Source organism: Rhincodon typus, chromosome 10 (assembly GCF_021869965.1).
Source record: "Rhincodon typus isolate 14 chromosome 10, sRhiTyp1.1, whole genome shotgun sequence".
NCBI lineage: Eukaryota > Metazoa > Chordata > Chondrichthyes > Orectolobiformes > Rhincodontidae > Rhincodon > Rhincodon typus.
The window spans coordinates 34,430,608-34,455,343 of record NC_063341.1 but is presented as its reverse complement, the minus strand read 5'-3'; the positions used below and the strand labels follow the sequence as shown (position 1 = coordinate 34,455,343).

At 40.5% G+C, this 24,736-nt stretch overlaps 1 protein-coding gene across 1 annotated transcript in view; it reads left to right on the top strand.

Moving 5' to 3' along the window:
• Positions 1-24,736, top strand: part of negr1 (neuronal growth regulator 1) — a 462,491-nt gene that overhangs the window by 302,820 nt on the left and 134,935 nt on the right. The window contains exon 2 of the mRNA XM_048602091.1: positions 16,332-16,564. Coding sequence (XP_048458048.1) covers positions 16,332-16,564 — 233 coding nt within the window. The remainder of the gene's footprint in view (positions 1-16,331; positions 16,565-24,736) is intronic.

Sequence of the window (24,736 nt, the reverse complement as noted above, 5' to 3'; positions counted from 1 at the left end):
AATCTCGATGCTTATGAACTTTATCTCTTCCCCTGAGCGCCTGAAATACTTCTAAACCTGCATCTGGTAACTCAATAGACTGATGTTACTAACGTGGAACTGTAACCTGGCAAGCAACAAGTCTGATGCATTGCATCCATTTTAGTCAATGGTTTGAGCTATTTTAACGGCAGGAATGTTGTTTTTGGAAGAGAAAGATGAACTATATATGGTGTTGCACTGCCACATTTAGGCTGCAACTGAAACTAGATCTAATGCAATACGAATGATTTCCATTATAAAATTGAAGGAAATTTACAAACCACAATATTCATCCAGTACTTTTAAGTTCTTTTATAAGATATGGACATCACTGGTTAAGGCAGCATTTATTGCTAATCCCTAACTGGCTTGAGAATCTGGCATTGTCTCACCTTCTTTGCCAGCTGCAGGTTATACGGTGTCAGAAGAGAGTTCCAGGATTTTTACCCAACAGCAATAATGGATCAACACTGTAGATGGGGAGATGGAAGTGTATTGTTAATGTTACTGGACTGGTGCTAATGCATGAGTTCAAGTCCCATGACAACTAATGAAATTTAAACCCAACTAATAAGAATCTGGGATTGAAAGCTAGTCTCTATGACTCTATGACTCTATGACTCTAAAGCTAGTCTCAGTAATAGTTATCATTAAACTGTCATTAATGTTGTAGAAAGCCATGTATTCACTGATGTCCTGTTGGGAAAGGAAATCTGTTATCTTTACAGATGTTTTCTATGTTAGTCCATGTGACATATACCACAGAGAGTTGGGTCTATATTGAGATAGATATTTGGAAGTTTAATAACAACTGACCATGTCAACTAATGTGACATCTCAGTCTTACCTATATAGTCTGGGTTACGTGCATACTTAGATTGCTATACTTTACATACATAATTGACTGTCCAACTAAATGACTGAGAGTAAAATGGAGACCTCTTTAATATTAGAGTGTCACATGTAATGACATCATCTGGCTGTCTTAAATGTATCGTAACTTCTTGAAATCTGTGCAAACACCTCCCTTGTAGCCATGGAAGAATAGGAAACCTGTTCTGATAAGTAGAGACAAAGATGCACATTGATACATTATCTCTTTACATAAAGGCAACACTCTGGTGCATGTACAACACTAAGTTTATAAAATCATGAGGGGCATGGATAGGGTGAATAGACAAGGTCTTTTCCCTGGGGTAGGGGAGGCCAGAACTACAGGGCATAGGTTTAAGGTGAGAGGGGAAAGATTTAAAAGGAATCTAGAGGGTAACTTTATCACTCAGAAGGTGGTGCATGTATGGAATGAGCTGCCAGAGGAAGTGGTGGGGACAGGTACAATTACAGCCCTAAAAAAGGCATCCTAAAAAAGGATGTGTACATGAATAGGAAGGGTTTAGAGGGATACTGGCAAATGGGACTAGATTTATTTAGAATATCTGGCCAGCATGGACGAGTTGGAACAAAGGGTCTGTTTCTGTGCTGTACAGCTCTATGACTATGATTGTAATTATCACAACTCAGCTGTGTAAATTCACTCAGGAGTTGGAATCATATGCTGGCCAGACCAGTTAGGTGTTTAATTTGCCAGCACAGACGATCTGTCTCGTGCGTTATGGACGTATGGTTGAGTCGGGTATGATACTTTCAGTATCAGCTTCATCCTCTTTTATGATAGATGTTTACTTGTGTACAATTTGGATGTGTTGTCTTTTCATCTTAAGATTTGACCATTATTTGTGATGACGTCTTATTACCTGGGCTGGATACCACATTATAGTATTTTTCTAAAAGCCCAGATGAAGATCTTGAACTCTGATGATTTGGTCAGGTTTAGGTTGGAATAACAGTCTACACATTCATTGATCATGCTGGTGTATCATTTTCTGCCTTCTTTTCTACAATGCATTACATACATGTTGGAGGAGAAGAATGTGAGATAGCTCAGTATTTCAGATGCAAAGACTGCTGATGAGAGTAGGCCATTGCCCTGAGGAGTAGCTTGTGGGTTTAACATGACTTTAACATGACTAAATTGCTTTGTATTTCATGATCATGCATTTCAATGTATGAACAATGCATTCTGCAAGACCATTAGATTGAAGATAATGAGGAGAGGAGATAATGGGTTGAATACCCCAACTCCTGCACATCTCAGAAGGGTGCGTTAGTGTATAGCAGCTTGGTATTGGACACAATTTGTTGAGGAATGCCAAACACACTGAATACAGTGAGGTGTGAGGCCATGAACAAATTTACATTTCAGGCAATTTCAAATGTAATCATTTAGGGGAACGAGGAGTCGAGATACATTTTAAAAGACTGGGTTGATTGGAAGTAGGACTTCATGCTATGCATGATATACAGGCAGCAAGTTTCAAGTAAATTTTAGATGAAGCAGAATAAACTTGATTTTGAAAAGATTTGGCAAGTCAAAACTGGACATCCGTGAGGCAGTGTGAACTGTCAGCATCAGCAGAACTGTTTTCAAATACAGTCTGTAAACTCATGATCTGGCACATCTCCAAACTGTAACATTATTATCAAGCCAGGATCAAGCCTGATGTTCATTGAAGATTGAAGTAGGACATGCCAAGTGTAGGATCAGACGTACTTGCATACCTAAAAATAAGGCATCAATCTAGTGAAGCTACAATACAGGACTACTTGTGTGCCAAACAGCAGAATCTGCATATAATGGACAGGGTGAAGCAATTCCAAAACTAATGGATCATATCCAAGTTTTGCAGTCCTGCATTTCTGGTTATAAATGGTGGTGGACAATTGAACAACTAACAGGAGGAGAAGATTACTCAAATACCCCATCTTCAACAACTGGGGAGCCCAGCACATCAATGTAACAATAAAGTTGAAGTATTTGCGACCATCTTCAATCAGAAGTCCTGAGTGGATTAACCATCTTGACCTCCAGATGAGTTCACCAGCCTCATAGCTTTCAGCCAGTGTGATTCTCTCCATTGCTATGAAGAAATGGTTGAAGGCACTGGTTACTGCAAAGACTGGGCCCTGACAACATTTTGGCAATAGTACTGAAGATTTGTGCTCTAGAACGAGCTATGTCTTTAGTCAGAATCTATACCAGCACATGGCTGGCAATATGGAAAATTGTACAGGCAAGTTGTCTTCATAAAATGATGGACAATTCTAACCCAGCATATTGCCACCCCCTTCAGTCTATTGTCAATCATCAGCAATATGATGGAAAGTGGCATTGATAGTGCTATCACATGACATTACTCAGCAATAATCTGCTGTCTGATACACTCACACTCACTTTAGGTTCTGCAAGGGCACCTCAGTTGCTGACCTCATCATAGTCTTGGTTCAAAAGAGCTGAACTCAACAGGTTTGTTGAAAGTGACTATCCTTGACAACAAGACAGCATTAATCAAGTGTAGAAACTAGGAGCCCTGGAGCAGAACTGGAGTCATACCTGACACAAAGGAAGGTAGTTGTGATTGTGGAAGATTAATCATTTCAGCATTAGTCCCTAAGGGTAGTTCTAGGCCCAACCTTCTAGTGCTTCAGAAATTATCTTCCCTCTCTAAATGAAAAGGTGGATATTTACTGATAATTGCACAACATTCACATTATTTGTGACTAATTAGGTTGTGAAGGAGTCTATTTGTTTCCAATAAGACCTTGAAAATTTCCAGGCTTGGACTAATAAGTATGAAGCAACATTTGCATCACACAAGTACCAGACAATGACCATCTTTCTTTGACATTCAATGGTATTACCTCTGAGTCCCTCATTATCAACATTCCAGATGTTTGCCCAGGAATGCCCAGACATTTATCACGATCAGCCAGATAAATACTGTGGCTACAAGAGCAGATCAGAATTTGGGAATTCTACAGTTAGTAACTCATTTCCAAACTCTCCAAAGCCAAAGTCTCGAATGTGATAGAATACTCTCCAGTTGCCTCCAACAACACTCAAGTTTGACACCATCTAGGACAAAGCAGGCCATTTGATTGAGACCTGATCCACCACCTTCAACATTCTGCCCTGCACCACAGATACATAGTGACATCATTGTGTACCTTCTACAAGATGCACCTTCCGACCTCTGCAATATTTAGACCCTAGAAGATCAGCAGGTATGTGGAAACATCACCACGTGAACGTACCCCTCCAAGCCACAAAGCATTCAGATTTTTCTTTCCATGGGTGTCATTTGCTGTCCTAATATCTCCTGATTTCGTGGCCATAGTTTTATGCCTCTGTGGGACATTTTGGGGACATAATTGTGCATTGAACATTAAAATCAAGTACAAGTTATTGCTGATGGAGCAAAAAAATTGAAGGTTGTAAAACGTGAGAGTGACTGTTCCTGGGCACAGAGGTCGTACTTCAAGGATACCGATATTGATATGCTCGCTCCTGATAATTAGTGTTGTTCAAAGTAACTCCAGCCTTAAAGTTCATTGTTAGCAAAAGAAGCTGCTTACATCCAAAAATTTGGAAATCCAGAAATAAAGTTCAAACTTTTCTTCAATTACCAAAATACTCATCAAGGGTTTGAAGAAACTAGTTACAAAACAAAATCCTATCTAAAAATAGCTTGAAATAATTTCTACATTAATATCTAATACAAACTGTTGCAGATTTGACAGACTGTTATTCAAATTATGGTTCATGCTTTGTATGTTGTACAACATACACAAACAGGACAATCACTCAATATGGAAATAACTTATTGGAGTTTGCAGCAGAACAAGGACATCCTTTGGACTTGCAAGTGTGAGCAGCAAAGACAGACAATCAAAGCAAGATAATGAGATTAACTTATCTTGGTTTATTCATGAAGCTTATTCGCAAAGCATCCATTAATAATATTTAATAGTATATAGACAAAATACTATTCCGGTGCACAATAACGGTGTATTATATTATCAGCTAATGAAGAATAATTATGGAACAAGAGGATCTAATAAAGGAATAATGAAGAAAAAGTGCATGTTATTAGTGACAGATTCCAAATTCAAAGTGGCTATGTAATAGAGAATTATGTCACTGTTCCTAAAGATGATGAATGTTACCAAGAAAACCAATAACTTGGTATATCAGGAGAGCTACAAAGTGACTTACAGTATAATTGATTCAATTTTGGTGAAATGCTAACATGACAATATTAGTAATTTTATATGGATCAAATTTATTTTATGAAGAGTGAGGGAATTAATTAACAGCAGTTATCAGAAATTCATGTAATGAAGAAATTGGGATATAGTATCAAAAAGAAAAATCTTCATTGGGTTTAAGGAACTTATCAACATTAATGAGGGGATTTAGAAAGTTGATTAAGGCAATTTGTTTGCTATGCTTTAGATTTAAATACCAGAAAACACAAGTTGAAAATTTGGAGTAGGCAAGGTCATAGACTCATACAATGACTTATAAAGATTGGTCCTTGAAGCAAATAGAATACATGGATTCACATGGAAAACTAAATATGCTTCGGGGGACGCTCAGGAAATGGTGAAAAAAGCAAGCAAGTTGAGTAATCCCTTCAAAAAAGATTATTTTGTTCTCATGATTTCACCTTTTCCTTCCTGCCTTTTCACTCCTGTCCAAGTCTTTTCAGCATCACATTCTATTTAACATAGTTCTTAAAAATCCAAAATTTTGAAATTTAAAGTGTCTTAAATATAGCTTATGTCTAACTTCAAAACCAATATTTTTCTGGTTATACCATGCAGAAAAGGATAAAGCCATCAAGATTTCACCATTAGTAATTTCCACCAGCTCTCCTGGGAAAGTGTCAAGGAGACCAGATCAAAAGCAGTAGGTTTTTCTCTACACTTGAATGTCGCATCCCAATAATGTCACTGAAATCTGATTGATAGCAAGAACTGCAGATGCTGTAGTCAGAGATATCACAGTGTGGAGCTGGAGGAACACAACAGGCCAGGCAGCATCAGAGGAGCAGGAAAGTTGACATTTCAGGTTGGGAACCTTCTGCAGAAATAGAGAGGGGTAAAGGAGCTGGGAAATAAATAGAAAGCAGACGATGGGGCTGGGGAGCGGTAGGTGGGATGGTGATAGGTGAGTGCAGGTAGGGAGTCGTGGGGACTGGTCAGTGGGATGGGAGGGGCAGATAGGTGGGAGAGAAGATGGACAGGTTGTGTCAGGTCAAGGAGGCGGGGATGAGAGGGAGGGTTGGACGTGGGATGAGGCCGGCGTTGGGGAGATTCCCCCTTGGGAGCCTATAGTCCAATAGCCTAAATGTGGATTTTACCAGTTTTAAAATCTCCCCACCCCCGACCTCATTCCATGTCCAACCCTGCCTCGCATCCCCGCCTCCTTGACCTGATACATCCTATCCATCTTATCTACCAACTAGCCGCCCCACACATCTCACTGATCAATCCCCACCACTCCCTACCTGCACTCTCCTATCATCATCCCACCTACCTTCCCCAGCACCACCCGTCCTCTCTCTATTTATTTCCCAGCTCCCTTCCCCCTCCCTATTTCTGAAGAAGGGTCCTGACCTGAAACATCAACTTTCCTGCTCGTCTGATGCTGCCTGGCCTGCTGTGTTCCTCCAGCTCCGCACAGCGTTATCTCTGAAATCTGATTGCCATTTTATCTTCTGCCTGAGCAGCAAGTCACTGTTCCTTGGCTTTCACCTGGCAACAGATCAGGAGGTGCAAAGAAAATTAAAGTCTGAAGAAAAGTATGTTTTCTTTTTCCCTTAATGAAACCAGGACAGCCAAGCATGCTCCTCTAGGGTCCTAGAATAAAACCTAGAACTGGCTTGTCTCAGGCTGCTGGTTGAACCTACTTTTAAAAAATGGGACTCTTGTGAAATGGCCTCAAACTCTGAACCCACCACCCCCAAATGAAGCATGGTGGATGTGAGTGTGGATTTGGCTGGGCATGAAACTTGCATGGTTAGCAGTGCCAATTTGTTAGCAATGTCCTGCTTTTGGGCCAACTTTCTCAAGGCAGAATGAGGTTTTATAAAGCTACCTGCCTGAGATAACAAGATGCTAATTATGTAGGGTAAATATTAAAGGTTCATTGTTAGAGGTGAGCTGTAATGTTCTAAATGGCTTGCAGGACCTCTGAGGCATCGGGCATGAGGCCACCTATCTGTAGGCAAAGCAGGCTTTACGATTTCTCTGGACACTGCTACAGGCCGCTTTCTGGAGGAGGCTCCTCCACAACGGTAACATGGTGTTTGATATAGATATAGAGCACCTCAAAATAAAGACACCCTCTCTCTCCCTTACCTCAAGAGCAGGCTTCTGCTCCTTCCATGCTGAAGAGCCTGGTCCACCATCAAGATCCTGTATCCCTATTCTTAATTGTCCTTAAATGAACCTGCACTTTGGCCACTAAGAGATCAATTCAGGGAGAACACTGGCAGAGACTGTTTCCTACAAATGTGGTCTTGACCAAAATACCTTACCCACATATTCGTATGCAGCCTGTGAACTTTAGTGATTTGCCATGACCTCTGAAGGAGATCAGACCATGATATAGATGAACCTCTGGCATTAAAGTAGTCTGTTCTCATTGCCAAAGCAGAGAATATATTTTCAAACTCACCTTACTACTTACTTTCAAAACCCATTTGGAGTTAAATTTGGGCTGCAGCAAAGGTATTGTTTTTTTTTTTAGCGATGCCACTCTCCTGTTCCCTGTGAATTGCCAAAATGTGCATTTCATTTGCTATATATGGGGAGGTGATGGCCTAGGGATATTATTGCTAGTCTATTAATCTAGACACCCAGGAGACTTGGGTTTGAATCCTGCCATGGCAGATGGTAGAACTTAAATAGCAGATTTTTTTATTGAATTAAGAGTCTAGAGATGACCGTGAAACTGTTGCCAATTGTTGGAAAAATCCTAACAGGTTCACTTACGAACTTTAGGGAAGGAAGCTGCTGACCTTACCCCATCCGGCCTACATGTGACTCCAGACCCACAGCAATGTGGTTGACTCTGAACTGTCCTCTGGTCAATTAGGGATGAACAATAAATGCTGCAAGCATTGCCTGCATCTGTGAATGAATGAGAAAACATTCAAATTTTCCATCATTATGTCCAAACAGCATTATGGAGAGATAAATAACCATGTGTAAGATTGAACTTTAAGGACCACAAAGATCTCAGCTTGATCCTTGGCACATCCTGAGTTAGCTATTCAAGGCAGTGGCACTGTTGGGAATGCAACTGTTAGATTCAGACCAGTGACCTTTCCAATCAGTGTTTTAAAAGTGTGAAGCACAAGAACTACAAATAACAGGGAGAGATGTCAGTCACTGAATAGCAAAGGTATAATATGATATTTCTCATAGCTCATTTACTGATGATGCTGGAAAGCAGATATAAAAAGAAAATTAGTGCACAGCAGGACAGACAACAAAAACAATCATAACTCTTTTTTACATAACACCTTTTAATGTAATTAAAGGTCATATGATACTTCACAGAAGCATTACAAAACAAAGTTTGACATTGAGCCATATAGGTTCTATCAATTTGATCAAGGACCTGGAAACAAAGCTGGATTGTAAAGAGATTCTTAAAGGAGGAGAGAGAATAAATAGGCTGAGAGGTTTAGAGAGAGAATTTGAGACTTTAAAGCCTTGTCAACTGAAAGCATGGCTACAATTGATGGAACAATTAAATTCACGAGTAGGAAGAGGCTAGTATTAAAGGAGTATAGCTAACTTGGAAGGTTATGAGACTGGAGACCATTACAGAGATATGGACAAGTGAGACTATGCAGAGAATTGAAAGCAAAAGTTAAAATGTTAAAGTTTAAGTGTGCTTAAGGAGACACCAGTATATAGATCAGTGACAGCAGTGATGGGGGAACAGAACTTGAGCCAGTCAAGACTCGGGAAATTGGGTTTTGGATGACCTTAAGTTCACAGAACATGTGGGAAGGCAGCCTAGGGGAGGGTGAAATGACTCCACAGAGGCTGGTATGCCGTCACCAAGTTACCCTTTATTTAAACGTGGAGAGTCCTTGACACTGATCCAGCTCACTCAGAGCCGGGTCTCAGAGTGAACAGAATGCCTGACACTCCTGCCAGCCAGGGCTCCCTGACTGGACCAGATTAATAGCCCCAGTCAGGGAACTCCTTCTATCAGGTCCACCTGGCTGACCTCATTACAGTCACTACAAGGGTAAAGAAATGTGGATCAGTTTTTCAGCAACAGCTAAGTTGATGCAGGGATGGAGTCATTGATTTTTATGGGAGCGGAAATACGCAGTTGTGTTGTTGATGTGGAAATGTATGAGAATCTCAGTCCATTAACTGAAAGAGAAAAAATGATAGGTTAATCTGGCAGTTTATACCCTTCATCAAAGCCAACAAGGTTTTATTTGAGTGATGCTCTCTTCCACAAATTAAAATAGAATGAGATGTTCACAGATACATAGATAAAGCCTCATCTATTAACTGAGGCCATTGAAACAGGGGCTCTTGTGTGTTTGTTAAGTGCTTTTAGAAATGTACGCAGCAAATTATCCTTGCAAGATAAAATACTGAGATTATAATAATGGAAAATGCTAGCTTTTAAATTGTGGTTTTTACTTAACTGCAATATGTTAATGATCTGACATTTTACCAGTCACTGATATTGATACCCATGATTTATGAGTTTTGTAGCTGCTCCGTATATAATTCTTGGCCCTCTTTGACAGAAGACAGTTCTCCTAACAAATGTGAACTAAATTGCATCCTATAATTGAATATGTCAAAGCCTGTATGTATATAATTCACAGTCTGCATTATGACACATGACACACACACAAAATTGCATTGACCTCCAGAATTTGTTTAAAAAGCGTATGTAATTTCCTGGGTTAAACTGATTCATACAGTTATCAGAAAACTATTTCACAAATGACTTAGAGTTCACTTAAAATGAGATAATGCCATGGCAAATGTCTCATCAATTTCAATGTATAAGTGGCCATAAATGGCCTTTATTTTAGCACATTCTACTTGCAACTCTTGTTCCTGGACTTTGGAAAATCTGGTGAGTTAACTGAGGAGAGAAGAACCTTAGCGAGAGGCTAAGTGCCTTCAAAGAACTTCTTGCTGTTCTCTTTCATGTCTTGCTGGAGTGGATTGCATTTGGAACAACAATACACATGTAGAGCTATAGCTTTATGGTTGTGCTAATGGTTTTTGATGCCCACACTGCTTGGAGTCACAGGAAGATGAAAGATGCTTTGCCAGTTCTTCTGTGATATTGATCTCTACAGTCTCCGTATCACTCTCCTTGAAATTCTGCATTCTAGGTGCGGCAAGTGGGTGACCTCATTGATGTAGTGTTAACAAATGATGTTGGGGGTAGTGGTGATTTTCATATGGAGATCCAGTTAAGAGGAGACGAAGCTCCTGGTCAACTAGAACTGAGTGGTAGCCGTAGCGCAACAGCTCCTCACATTAAAAAACTCCATGCATAGATTTCTTTAGTCCTGACTAAGTATGATCCTTATTTTGCGGGACGACCACATGCATTTCTTTACAGGAGTCAGGCTCCGAGCCTTTATAAAGACTTCACAGCCTCCAGGACCTTTAAAAGGCAAAGTTAAAACAGGCTTTTTCTGTAGCCATTGTCTCTTTTTGCTGTCTTCTACCTTAGAATAATAAAGGATTTCAGCATTGGAGGCAAGTTTCAGACACATGATCAATGGCCATTGTCCATCCAGAATGGCTTAAAGCTTAAAAAGCCAATGTTTTATAAAAGAAGATAGTGGTTGTTTGCACACATTGGTGGTTAACTGATCTTTTCAGCTCTTCTTGGTGAAGCATTGATCTTGGAGATGAGATCCCTAAGGGTCTACAAACTGTACATCCCACAGATAACATTTATTCTGATATGTCCATTTTAAATGGACTGCAGTGGTTTAAGAAGGCAGCTCTCAGCCACATTCTTGAGGGTAAGCAAGGATGGGCAATAAATGACAGTGATGCCCACATAGCCAAATTGAATGGGCGGACCACATTCTGGATTATTCGATTAGAACATTTTGAATTCTTAAGATTTGCTGTTGACTAAGCAAAGATCACTTGACTCTTGAGTACCAGCTTAACCACTTCGAGACTGTCCTTTCTTTTGGATAAAGACAGTTCCAGAAGTTTTCATAGGAATACAGTCAGTGTTTGAAGTTATGAATATTGCTTTACTGGGTATGACAGTTATTAGTTTGATCATTGTACATTTTTCCCCCAAGTTTTATCATTTATTAAAAACCAAAAGAACTGCGGATGGTGTAAACCAGGAAACAAAACAGACATTGTTGGAAAAGCTCAGCAGGTCTGGCAGCATTTGTGAAGGAAATGACCTGACATTTCAGGTCCGGTGACCCTTCCTCAGAACCAGACCCGAAACAGTAACTTTTTTTTTCTTTCACAGATGCTACCAGACCTGCTGAGCTTTTCCAGCAACTTTGTTTTTGTTCCTGTGTTTATTTATTAAATATTAAAAGTACCTTACAAACAATTTGCAAATGAAAAATGGAACAAAGTTAAACTTCTCACCATATATCATGTTTCATTCTTGGCTATCTCCACACAATTGCAACAGCCTTTCTACTTACAACATGCTTTCCATGTCAATCATGTAACCCAAGGGCAAGACATTTCAAGTTCAACATTTTAGAAAGTGTAACAGAAATAAAATTTTCTTTACACACTCTGCTTTAAAATGTCTCAATAAAATATTGATACTCATCATGTTCATTCCATGTCCGGCATACAGACTGAGAGGCTCAACAGTTTCTTGAACAATGGTGTACTATGGCTGAAGGACCTTAAGAAAGCAACCTTTCCCCATTGCACCACTGCAGCAACTTTAGAACATCCCCCAGCCAATCTGCAGTATTCAATCAAAGAAAGCTCTTTGCACTGGAAGACTGATAGTTTCCAACAGACCGAATGCAGTTTTTCACCAATTTGATGGTCCCATAACTACATTTTCTTGGTCTGCATCCCTGGAAACTGCTCATCGTGCGTTGAGGCCTGTATTACAGAGCTGCCCTAGATAAACCCAAACAAAAAACCACTGCATCTCTTTCCAGACTTTCTTTGCAAAAACACATTCCACAAGGAAGTAGACAACAGTCACAGTGGCCTTACTAAAGCCATCTCAAGGGCAACGTGAGGCGAGGTTGAGATTCTAGGATTGTAGGAAGTATCTTGCAAAAAAGGTCTTTCTTTTTCAACTGGCAAGCAAACTGTATCTTGATGCTTTTCTGCAAGTTCTGCCAAATCCTAAATGACTTTGACAATCTGCTTAGGGAACTCACTGACAAGGCCTGCCCTTCTGTTTTCCATGTGGCCGCTAGGACTTTGTGCTGACCACTGCCTGGCAGGCCTTTAGTCAACAGATTTTTTGCATAAATGTCTCCACGAAGGACAGGCAGTATGGCATGGTATTGGAATATTCTGTTGCAATGTGACCAGATCCATCCTTTGCAACATCAAAGATAGGCAGAACCTCAGCTTGGTGACTGCACATTGAATGCCTCTGTACAACTCAATGCAACTGTAGCCATCAGGAAGAGGGTGATTTTGGGTAAGTTTTCTGCTCCTCTATCTAGAAGCTTGTGCATCATGTATCTGAGAACGCAGTCCATTTTCAATCTCCAGATAATGCAGCAGATGGCTCAGGTGATCACCGTGGCAAGGAGAGGTATGGGCCAGAACTATGTCACATGCAGCAATGCTGAGGATGCCTTCTACATGGACCAGTTTCTTATCTGCAACTACTTGCACCTTCTGGGCTTTATGGCATGCCTTATGCCCTTCATACCGTATTCCCAACACTATCAGGTAATCTGACCTGGTGAAAATTGTGTTGCTGCATTTATCTGCGTAAAATTGCACTTAATAACAGATATCAAATGCTGGCAAATGGGACTAGATTAATTTAGGATACCTGGTCAGCATGGACAACATGGACAGAAGAGTTTGTTTCCATGCTCTACCTCTCTATGACTCTATCAGTGGCAGCACAGTTTGAGACATATTAAGGAGGTGTTAATTAAATTAAGGTGATTACTTAGATTCATAGAATCAGAGAGCTGTACGGCATAGAAACACACCCTTCGGTCCAACTCATCCATGCTGACCAGATATCCTAAATAAATCTAGTCCCATTTGCCAGCATTTGGCCTATATCCTTCTAAACCCTTCCTATTTATATACCCATCCTGATACCTTTTCAATGTCATAATTGTAAGTCTCCACCACTCCCTCTGGCAGCTCATTCCATACAAGCACCACCCTCTGCGTGAAAAGGTTGTTCCTTAGGTCCTTTTTAAATCTTTCCCCCTCTCACCTTGGACCTACGCCCTCTAGTTTTGGATTCTGCTACCATGCAGAAAAGACCTTGCTATTCACCCTATCTATGCCCGTCATGATTTTTTAACTTCTATAAGGTCATCCTTCAGCCTCCGACACTCCAGGGAAAATAGCCTCAGCCTATTCAGCCTCTCCCTATAGCTCAAACCCTCCGATCCTGGCAACATCCTTGTAAATCTTTTCTGAACACTTTCAAGTTTCACAACATCCTCCCTATAGCAGGAAGACCGGAATTGCATGCAGCATTCTAAAAGTGGCCAAATGAATGTTCTGTACAGCTGCAGCCCTCCCAACTCCTATACTCAATGCACTGACCAATAAAGGTAAGCATATCAGATGCCTTCCTCACTATCCTATCTACCTGCGACTTTACTTTCAAGGAACTATAAACCTGCACTCCAAGGTCTCTTTGTTCAGCAACACTCCCCAAGACCTTATCATGAAGTGTATAAATCCTGCCCTGATTTGCCTTTCCAAAATGCAGCACTTCACATTTATCTAAATTTAACTCCATCTGCTATTCCTCGGACCACTGACCCATCTGATCAAGGTGCCGTTGTACACTGAGGTAACCTTCTTTGCTGCCCGCTACGCCACCTATTTTGCTGTTATCAGCAAACTTACTAACCATATCTCCTATGTTCACATCCAAATCATTAATACACATGACAAAAAGCAGTGAACCCAACACCAGTCCTTGTGGCACACCACTGGTCGCAGGCCTCCAGTCTGAAAAACAACCCTTCACCACCACCCTCTGTCTCCTACTTTCAAGCCAGTTCTGTATCCAAATGTCTAGTTCTCCCCATATCCCATGTGATCTAACCTTGCTAACCAGTCTACCATGTGGAATCTTGTTGAATGCCTTACTGAAGCCCATATGGATCACGTCCACCGCTCTGCTCTCATCAATCTTCTTTGTTACTTCTTCAAAAAAATTAAGTTCGTGAGACACGATTTCCCACACACAAAGCCATGTTGGCTATCCCTAATCAGTCCTTGCCTTTCCAAATACATGTAAATCCTGACCCTCAGGATTCTCTTCAGCAACTTGCCCACCACCAAGGTCAGGCTCACTGTCTATAGTTCCCTGGCCTTTCCTTACCACCTATTCTAAATAGTGGCACCACATTAGCCAACCTGCAGTCTTCCGGCACCTCACCTGTGGCTATCAATGATACAAATGTCTCAGCAAGGGGCCTGGCAATCACTTCCATAACTTTCCATAGAGTTCTGGGGTACAGCTGATTAAGTCCTGGGGATTTCTCCACCTTTGTGCATTTTAAGACGTCCAGCACCACTACCTCTGTAATATGGACATTTTTCAAGATGTCGCTATTTATTTCCCCAAGGTCTCTATCTTCCATATCCTTCTCCACAATAAACACTGATGCCAAATAGTCATTTCATATCCACCCCTCTCCTGCGGTTCCATGCATAGGCAGCCTTGCTGATCTTTAAGGAGCCCTGTTGTCTCCCTAGTTACCCTTTTGTCCTTAATGTATTTGTAGAATCCCTTTGGATTTTCCTTAATCCTATTTGCCAAAGCTATCTCATGTCCCCTTTTTGCCCTCCTGATTTCCCTCTTAAGTATACTTCTACTGCCTTTATACTCTTGTAGCGATTCACTTGATCCCTGCTGTCTATACCTGACATATGCTTCCTTCTTATTCTTGATCAAAACCTCAATTTCTCAAGGACATAAAAAAGGATGATTTCTTATTCCAGTGGTCTCAGTGCAATGCAGCACTCTCCGATTGTAGCAGTCAGGGAAACGTGGGCCTGTAGAATGTTTTATTCAATGTATGTAAATCAGGGTGTGGGTTCTGTAATGAGATAATAATATTTTCAGTTGATTCATTCCTACTTTGTGAACTTCATACAGCTTTTCCACCTTATGCAGAAAGGTCTTGCCAAGTTTCTTTTTGCTCCAAAATGCTGAAAACCTTATTAACCATATGTTCGACATGAAACATCCTTGATTGATTATCTTCCAGACCAAGACATTTTTATTTTTCCAGGAGCTCAAGGGAAATATCCTAATTCTACACAGCTTTCAATGATCTGTTGCATTTATTGTAACAACTCTCATCACAGGCCTCACAATTAGTCCAATTACTTTTATACATAGTGCTTAAGCAAGACAATATTAGTTACTTCTTCCATTCTTTCGTGGAAGGTTTCAAGGTTGAACAGATTATGCAATACCATAGACAGCGAAGGACTTCATACGATGTTCTTTACAACAATACATTATGATCATTCAAGCAATATTAACTAAACGGGTGCAGAAGCTGAACTGAAAGATGTCCTAAAGGGCCTATGAATCACGAGAATCTCATCAATTTCTCTGCAGTAGAACATCCACTGTATGAAATATTGGGCTAGTTGAGCATGCTCAATACATTAAGAAGATAAATACATTGCAGTGGGATTTTTTTTCCCTGTTGCTAGCACATTTTTTTTAGCAAATAATTAAGTGAGGCTGGCAAGGTTTTCACCAATTGTTGAACGTGTATTTTGCAAAGCTAAGAAATCCAGACTCCTGAGGACTATACCATGATCTTTCCCTTCTAACACCTTTAGCGATAAAATTCAATTGACCAGGCACATACATACATTATGAATAAGAAGCAGGAGGAGGCTATTCAGCCTATCTAGCCTGTTGTACTGTTCAATACAATCATGGCTGATCTGATTGTGTCCTTAACTCCACTTTCTTGCCTTCCCCACTGACCTTTGACTTCTTTGCAGAAAGTTGATGTTAGCAGATTAGCTGCCTGTTAAGCACCACTACTTGACAAGCAACATTGGCTGTGGTGGAAAGAACATGAAAAAGAAGCGTGGCTCAAAGAAATTCAAAACAAAAGCCATGGAATGAAATTGTATTTTCTTCATATGAAATGAATATGAAACTAATATTTTCTGTCTTTTATTGTCTACAGGTGCTATCTTGAAGATGCTGCTTCAAAGGGAGCGTGGTTGAATCGGTCCAGCATCATTTTTGCAGGGAATGACAAATGGTCCGTGGATCCACGGGTGTCTATCGCATCAGGCGGTAAACAGGAATATAGTCTGCAGATTCAGAAAGTAGAAATCACTGATGATGGCCCATATACCTGCTCCGTCCAGACCCAGCATAATCCTAAGACGTCACAAATGCATTTGATAGTACAAGGTAAGTCATTTGAAAATGTTCCAAGTTTTGGGAACCTTGCATGAGTTCAAAGAGATTCAAAATCAGAGGAAGAGAACCACTTCTATTAAGTGGAAGCTAGTTCAGCAATACATAATGTTGATTACCAACAAATATACTTTATTCAGCATTCTTTTTTAGTCTCCTAATGGTTCTGAATTTTTCCAAAGGCAATGATGACCTCTGATACTGATGCAAGAGGCCATTCTATTAAATGATTTAGATATTATAAAGGATATTGCACAGGCTTAACTTGTACTCATTTAAAGATGCAGCAGTGGTTAGTTGATCGTGATCAGATCAAAGTGACCTTGTTTTTCTTTAGCCCAGGAGGATTAAAATTAGTTGTAACTGAGTTAAGGTTTGCAGAATTAGAAAAGACTGAATTTGAATTTGAACCTGAAATTGTCAAGGCCAGATTCACACTAAGCAGCGCTTTTAAAACTAATGAATGCAAAAAATTCACTTTAAAGTAAGTTTTAAGGCATTGATAAAATTCCAAACAGAATTGAGACTATAAAATGTATTAGAAGCAAGAGGCAAAACTATTTAGACCCAGAGCTTTCTGGAGAATGGGCAAATGGTAGGGAACCTAATTGCACAGGAGGCCAAGCACTGTTTCTGAAGTTTTGTTATTAAATGCTTTCAGGCAGGCTGGCTTTGCTGCCTCCTGTTTGGTATTCATTAGCATGCCATGAATATTTGTTAATACTCCAGAACACTGGAACTATGTTTACACTTGCAATTGTGTTTGGTAAAAGCCGGAAATATATGTTCACAATTATGGCCGTATTACCGCTCTGATGAGTACAGACTTCTGGGGTTACTTGCCTCCTTCATAAGTAGATCATTTCTTTGCACAAAGGCTTGCAAATATAATAGGTGAAGCCTTTCCTAGTCAACCACCTCATGAAAGGACTGTTAAATGCAGGCTTGCTTATTGTTATCAGTTACTTACAGTATAAGGATGAAGCCTGTCCAAGTCAATAAGCTTATCCAAGTGAAGCAGCCATTTTGGATGATGTCAGCAAACCTAAGTGGGGCAGAGTGTAAATGGGACCTGAAGTCAGTTGGAAGCAGTACAGAAAAGGGTCAGGTAAGAGTGGGCTGGGTTAGGAACATTAGGAAATGGAACTTGTTTGTTAGGGACACTGGAAGAATCCTGGGGAATGGAAACTGGAAAGCAGAGGGGAGAATCACAGCATTAGGGACAATGGGAAGAAGGAAGGGTGTGAGCTGCAATATTTAGGGCGAGGAACACTATGGGGTAATTAGGTGTGTCAGGAAGGAAGAACAATCAGGTGAATTGAATAAGGGGTGGTGTGAGGCTAGGGTTGTGCATGAGGATCTAGATAGGAGTGTGATCAGAGCAGGAAAATTAAAGGAGCTAGTGTATGAACCAGTAGTCACAGCATGACATTTTTTAACAGAATCCCCACAGTGTGGAAACAGGCTATTCAGCCCAAAGATCTACACTAATCCACCTAAGTGCATCCCACCCAGACTCATTCCCCTCCTCTATTCCTGTAAGCTTGCATTTCCCATGGCTAATGCACCTAACCTACACATCCTTGCACACTATGAGTAATTTACAATGGCCAATGCACCTAACTTACACATCTTTGGACTGTGGAAGGAAACCAGAGCACCCGGTGGAAACCCACGCAGACTCAGGGAGAACATGCAAACTCCACACAGGCACCGGAGGCTGAAATTGAACCCGGGTCCCTGGTGCTGTGAGGTGGCAATGCTAACTACTGAGCCACCGTGCCACCCATTGAGGTTGAAGTAGGTTAGAGGAGATTTCAGAGGAAAGAAGGCTGTCTACAAAAGGAGTGACAGTAAAGCACAGCTTCCTGGGGACTAGCTTTACAAAAACCATGGCTACAATTACAGTTCAGAAGCTAGGAATTCTGCAGCAAGTAACTCACCACCTGTTTCCCAAATGTTTATTCACACGTTACAAGCAAGAAGTGTGATGGAATATTCTCCTCTTGGCTCGATAAATGTACCTCCAACTACACTCTAAAATCTTGACACCAACCAGGCTAAAGTATCCCACTTGATTGGTACCCCAAAACCAGCTTGAACATTCCCTCCCTTCACCACCGATAGTTCACAATGTTGCCACTGTTTACTATCTACAAGGTGCACTGTAGTAACTTAAGCCTCCTTCGACAGTATCTTCCAAACCCCTGACAAATACCACCAGGAAGGACAAGGGCAGCAGATGCAAGTTCCTCACTGCCCTCATCACATGAAGGAATCAAAAGAAAGTAGTTTCTGGATAGAACTCCAGAGCTCAGGACTCAGCCAAATGGTACAGCAATTGAAGTTGTGGATAAGCAACATGTCAGAATTAGAGGAGCACCTAATCGCCAGCCTTTGTCAGGCCAGAGGGTGTTACATGCCTGGAATGTGCTGAAGCCAAGAAGGATTTGAAAACAGGGATGAGAATTTCAAGGATAGTAGGAACTGCAGATGCTGGAGAATCCGAGACAACAAGGTGCAGGGCTGGATGAACACAGCAGGCCAAGCAGCATCATAGGAGCAGAGAGGCTGACGTTTCGGGCCTAGGCTTTTCTGATGAAGGGTCTAGGCCCGAAACGTCAGCCTCTCTGCTCCTATGATGCTGCTTGGCCTGCTGTGTTCATCCAGCCCTGCACCTTGTTGTCATGAGAATTTCAATATTGATGTGTTGGCAGACTGAGAGCTTGTGTAGCTCAATGACCAAACAGGTAATGGGTGAATGGGATTTGGTGTGCCTTAGGATATGGAAGTGTCAAATTTTCAACCTTATCCTTTCACCTAAGTTTCTATCTACCAAAACAAAAACAAAAGCATTGAATTCTCACTGTATGCCCTTGATGTGAATACATTTCTTGTCTAATGTTGTAACTAATTAAACTATTATGGTAGAACTTCATTAGCTGTAGGATAAGTCACAAGATTGAAAACATCAGGATGCCACAAAGCTGCATCACAGGGCAATCAGCAATGGGACATCGTTAAGAAAAGAGGCTTTCTTACCGACAATACTTATTCTTATGGGGAGTTGATGGCCTAGTGGTATTATCGCTGGACTGTTAATCCAGAGACCCAGATAACATTCTGGGGACCAGGGTTCGAAATCCGCCATGGCAGATGGTGGAATTTGAATTCAATAAATATGTGGAATTAAGAATCTAATGATGACCATGAATCCGTTGTCAATTGTTGGAAAAAGCCCATCTGGTTCACTAATGTCCTTTAGAGGAGGAAACTGCCATCCTTACCTGGTCTGGCCTACATGTGACTCCAGACCCACAGCAATTTGGTTGACTCTCAACTGCCCTCTGGGCAATTAGGGATCGGCAATAAATGCTGCCTAGCCAGTGATGGCCTCGTCCCATGAATGAATAAAGGATGCAAATTCCTTACCTATTGACATGAAAGATGCATCAATAAGAGCTGGTGAATAGCCTGTAGTATGTACTTTTTTTTTAACTGACAAACCAAGATGAAGTGTTGAGTTATAATGGATGATGCACAAAACATGAGAGAAAATGATTGAAATCAAGTACGTGTTGCAGGATACCAAGTTTGAGTTTTAAAAATCTTTAGGGGAAAACATACTGATTGAAATAAGGCATTCTATAATTTTGAATTCTTTGGAAAGAATTACAAGATTTCTTGTATATTCACAGAAGGGCCAAATCTGCCCCTAGATGTGATTCCAGAATGGGAATGTACCAGTTGGTGACCTCTGTCTATAACCCCAACAAAACAGCAAAAGTAGTGACTTGGAAACATTGATTGAAATCTTGTTTTTCATTCTGCACCCTCCTATGGTGTTAGTCTAATGTTAATTACATCTGGAGCTATTTTTAAAAAAATGAAATTTCATTCAAATGCATTGATTGTTCTCATTCACTTTGCCTGACTAGAAGTGCACTCCTATTTAAATTTACTCAGGATGATTCAAACATGGATTTAAACTGTGTGAGATCTGGCATCAATGTGACAGTATTGCCTGCTCTTTTGAGTCTCCATGCCCTTTGTTCCAAGATAATGTTGAGTTTCTGTTGAGTGGCAAATAAAATTGTACAGGTGTATTCATTTTCATAGAAAGCAACTAGTCTTCTGCTTTGAAAGGACTTGGTTAGAAAATTCAGAATTAATCTCTGGACTGATTTTAGCTGGAGGTTTGACCATGTAGAAAGAGAGTTTACATGAGCGTATCAAGTAAATATTGGATGGCAACAGCTTTACTGAGATATTGTATCTGTTGTTAATATAATTTGTCCAGGGCAGGAAGGAAATCATGAAAACAGTTAAGTCTTTTTTGGCATAGGGTTGAAAGTGTAGAGTACCCATTTTGATATCTTAATATGACTCAGGATAAATGTGTTTTATAATCTGGCAAAATATAATAATTTATGTGTCAAAATCCTAGAGCTCGTTTCCAGCACACAATGGGTGTCACTACATACTAGTGACTCCAGCAGTTCGAGGCTTAGCACTACCATTGTAGAGGTAATTAAGGACCAGCAGTAAATGCTGGCCTAGGCGTAATGCCCACATTCCCTGAGCAATAAAAAAGTTATAGAAAATAATATTTGGCTGATAATGTTCAGCATGATTATATACTTCAATGTTGGGTTGGAAGGTCGTCCAGTAGAACTGTTAATGCTCATCATTTGTTTGCTGTCTGAATTGAACATTTTGACTGGATGAATTCACAGTAATTTCTTGAAGTTTCCTTGGCATCTGATTCACAAACATTTGCTTCAAGTATTAGTCCACTTGGGGAAAGATAAATGCTGCTTTTTGCAATTGATTGGCAGTCAATGGTCTGAAAATTGTTAATACTTTGACATGGTACTGGAGCAGTGGGGGAGTTCCAATATTCCCTCAATGGATTTGTTCGTAATTGCAGGAAAAGGTCAAGATTCATTCCCCAGTTTCCACTGAGTCATTTATTGAAGCTAGAGTTGGCAGAAGAGACATAATCTTAGTACCCTGAGATAGAGAGGGAGAAAAAGTCAGTCAGTACTCCTATTCATAATTGCCCCCCAAGACTGTGTTAATGTTTAACTAGCAGCTCATTTCTCATGTGAATAACAGCAATGGAAGATCTAGTGAGGATTTCAGAAACACTTTGGCCAATTGACTCAAGTTTTAGCCAGGTATTTATGTTGCTGAGCAGTGTGAGCACTTAAAACATTGTACTTTTAAAAATGCAAATTGAGAGCCTAGTGCAGTTGTAAGAGCCCTGATTACAGTTTTAACCCACAAATTGGTAGAGCATGCTCTTCATCTGCAGGTTTTTTAAAGGAATTGATGGAGGCTTTTCTGGATGAAGCAAGTTTTTATTTTCTTTCAGACTTTTATTGGATCATGAAATGTTTGCATGTTCCTCCTGGCCATCTATAAAACTTGTAACTTTACTGCAGGTCTGTTTTTGTGTCCTCATGAGATTTTAAACCCACATCCCTAATGGTTCCAGCGATAGTAGGAACTGCAGATGCTGGAGAATCTGAGATAACAACTTGTAGAGCTAGATGAACACAGCAGGCCAAGCAGCATCATAGGTCAGCTTTCCTGCTCCTATGATGCTGCTTGGCCTGCTGTGTTCATCCAGCTCTACACCTTGTTATCCGTAATGGTTCCCACTTGTTGGCTAGCTCCAAACATAAATTGACCAATTTTCCAGTGATCTGTCATGAAGACAAATCAGAACCTCAAAGGTCTGTGGATGTCCTTAACTTTTAATTGCAAAATGCCTTTTTTAAAAGAGATAATAAAAGACTATGGATGCAAATTTAGTGCTGTCTGGTCATGTCCTGTGTGAGACACCTGTAATGTGTCAGGGCAATTTCAATCTAATAGTGAGACATAATAAAAAGAGATACTGAGACGGCTGACTACCTCCCTCCTCTCAGCAGAAAGCCACCTCTCATAGACATTTTTTTTTGTGTGCTTTACCCTTTGCAACCTGATTGCAAATCTGATCTGCGTGCATTGGTGGAAGAAGGTATGCTAGCGAACACAGGTACCCATGCTCAATAACCTGAGTTCAGGTGCTAGTGTGCTGTGAGGTCACAACTGAAGAATTGTCCACTGTTCACCCCTGCATTGCGAGTAAAAGGATTTTGTAATTATGAGACCCAGAAGCCAACTAGCCAGCAAGACAGTCAGAAGGAAGTAGAACAATAGAAGCATTTTCTAACAGCAAAGCTAGGAATCCCAAAATTGATTATTCAACTATTACCTTTTCACACCTCTTCATGAACTATACAGAGAGACTGAATCATATATCTATTAATTATTATCTTTTTTTGGATTCATTTCTTATTCCTAATCTGTGTGTGTTGCATTATTTCTTTTTGCATTTAGTAACTAGTAAACTCATATATTTGTTAACCTAATAAAGACTGGTTATGTTGACTCTTTTTTAAAACATGCATTTACTTGGTCTGGGAAAAAGGCATCCACCAGCCAGAGATCAATTTTAAATTAATTTTGTTCTGAACAACTGAGGGATGGGTGAGTAAAGAAAGGGAACTAGTTCCATGCCTTGGGAGTTTACCAAATTGGGTAATCCATCTGGAACAATAATGACCTGGGGATCTTTGCCCAGGATCCAGTCATAACGCTAACACTGTAAAGGAACCATTAGCATTTTACTGATAAACCTCAAATAAAGTCTGAGCCTGCAGTTGTACAGGCATCCCGAATGTGGCTTTGCACAGGTGCAATGCAAAATAGCAAAACATTCCAGTAAAGATTCTGAGGGAAAAGTTCCTTCATTCCATTCCAAACAATGTCATAATTTACGCTAAATTAGGAACTAATTGAGGAATTTTGCCAGTATAAATAATTATACTTTGTGTAATTCATGGTAAGCTAGTCTCAATTTCACTTTCTCTTGCTCACTTTCTCTCATGTGTACTATCTGTGAGATAAAAATTTACAACATAATACAATGCAATACCTGCCACTAAAACTTGAATTTTATTACTCATCATTTAAATTGTAATTAGAATTTGTACTTCACACTTGGTGATAGATAATAAATATTGAATTTATTGCTCAGGATGGTTTGCAGTTTGAAATTGTAAAAGCATCAGTAATTTTATCTGTACATGATAAGTCCCTGGAAAATATATTTCAATATTGGGAAAACAAGGTGTAGAGCTGGATGAACACAGCAGGCCAAGCAGCATCAGAGGAGCACGAAGGCTGACGTTTCGGGCCTAGACTCTTCTTCAGAAACTTCTGTTCACAGTAAGTGTAAAATGAAACTATTTAAATAGCTCATCAAAGCTGCAGCATAGGAAATGGCAACCTTTCTGCAATCGACCACCTTTTAACTCTAACCTTTGCTCTACAATCTCCTGCACACTCTATGGAAGGGAAAGTAAGAAATGCTTTCCCATCCATTTCTTCAATGGCATCCAGTGGTCCATTTAAAGTTCATTTGAGAGGCAGCTGATGAACTGGAAAAACTAAACAAAACTTGCAGGGCTGCTGAAACAGACACATAGCTTTTTGGACATTTAGCCCCAGGAGCCTCCACATAAACACCAGTGGTTAAAATGATGGTTTGACAGTGTCCAAGTGTATGATTTTCTGGTCAGATTTTGTTCAAACTCTATCACACCATCTCCCAACATTACTGATTGCTTGTTATTTGCTTCAGTGAAACAAAACAAGTTTACTATTCTGAGATAACAAGGTATAGAGCTGGATGAACACAGCAGGCCAAGCAGCATCAGAGGAGCAGGAAAGCTGACGTTACAGGTCTAGACCCTTCTTCAGAAATGGGGGAGGGGAAGGGGATTCTGAAATAAATAGGGAGAGAGGGGGAGGCGGATAGAAGATGGATAAAGGAGAAGATAGGTGGAGAGGAGACAGACAGGTCAAAGAGGCGGGGTTGGAGCCAGTAAAGGTGAGTGTAGGTGGGGAGTTAAAGAGGGGATAGGTCAGTCCAAGGAGGATAGACAGGTCAAGGAGGCGGGATGAGGCTAGTAGGTAGGAGATGGGGCTGGGGCTTGAGGTGGGAGGAGTGGATAGGTGGGAGGACAGGTTAGGGAGGCAGGGACAAGCTGGGCTGGTTTTGGGATGCGGTCGGGGGAGGGGAGATTTTGAAGCTTGTGAAGTCCACATTGA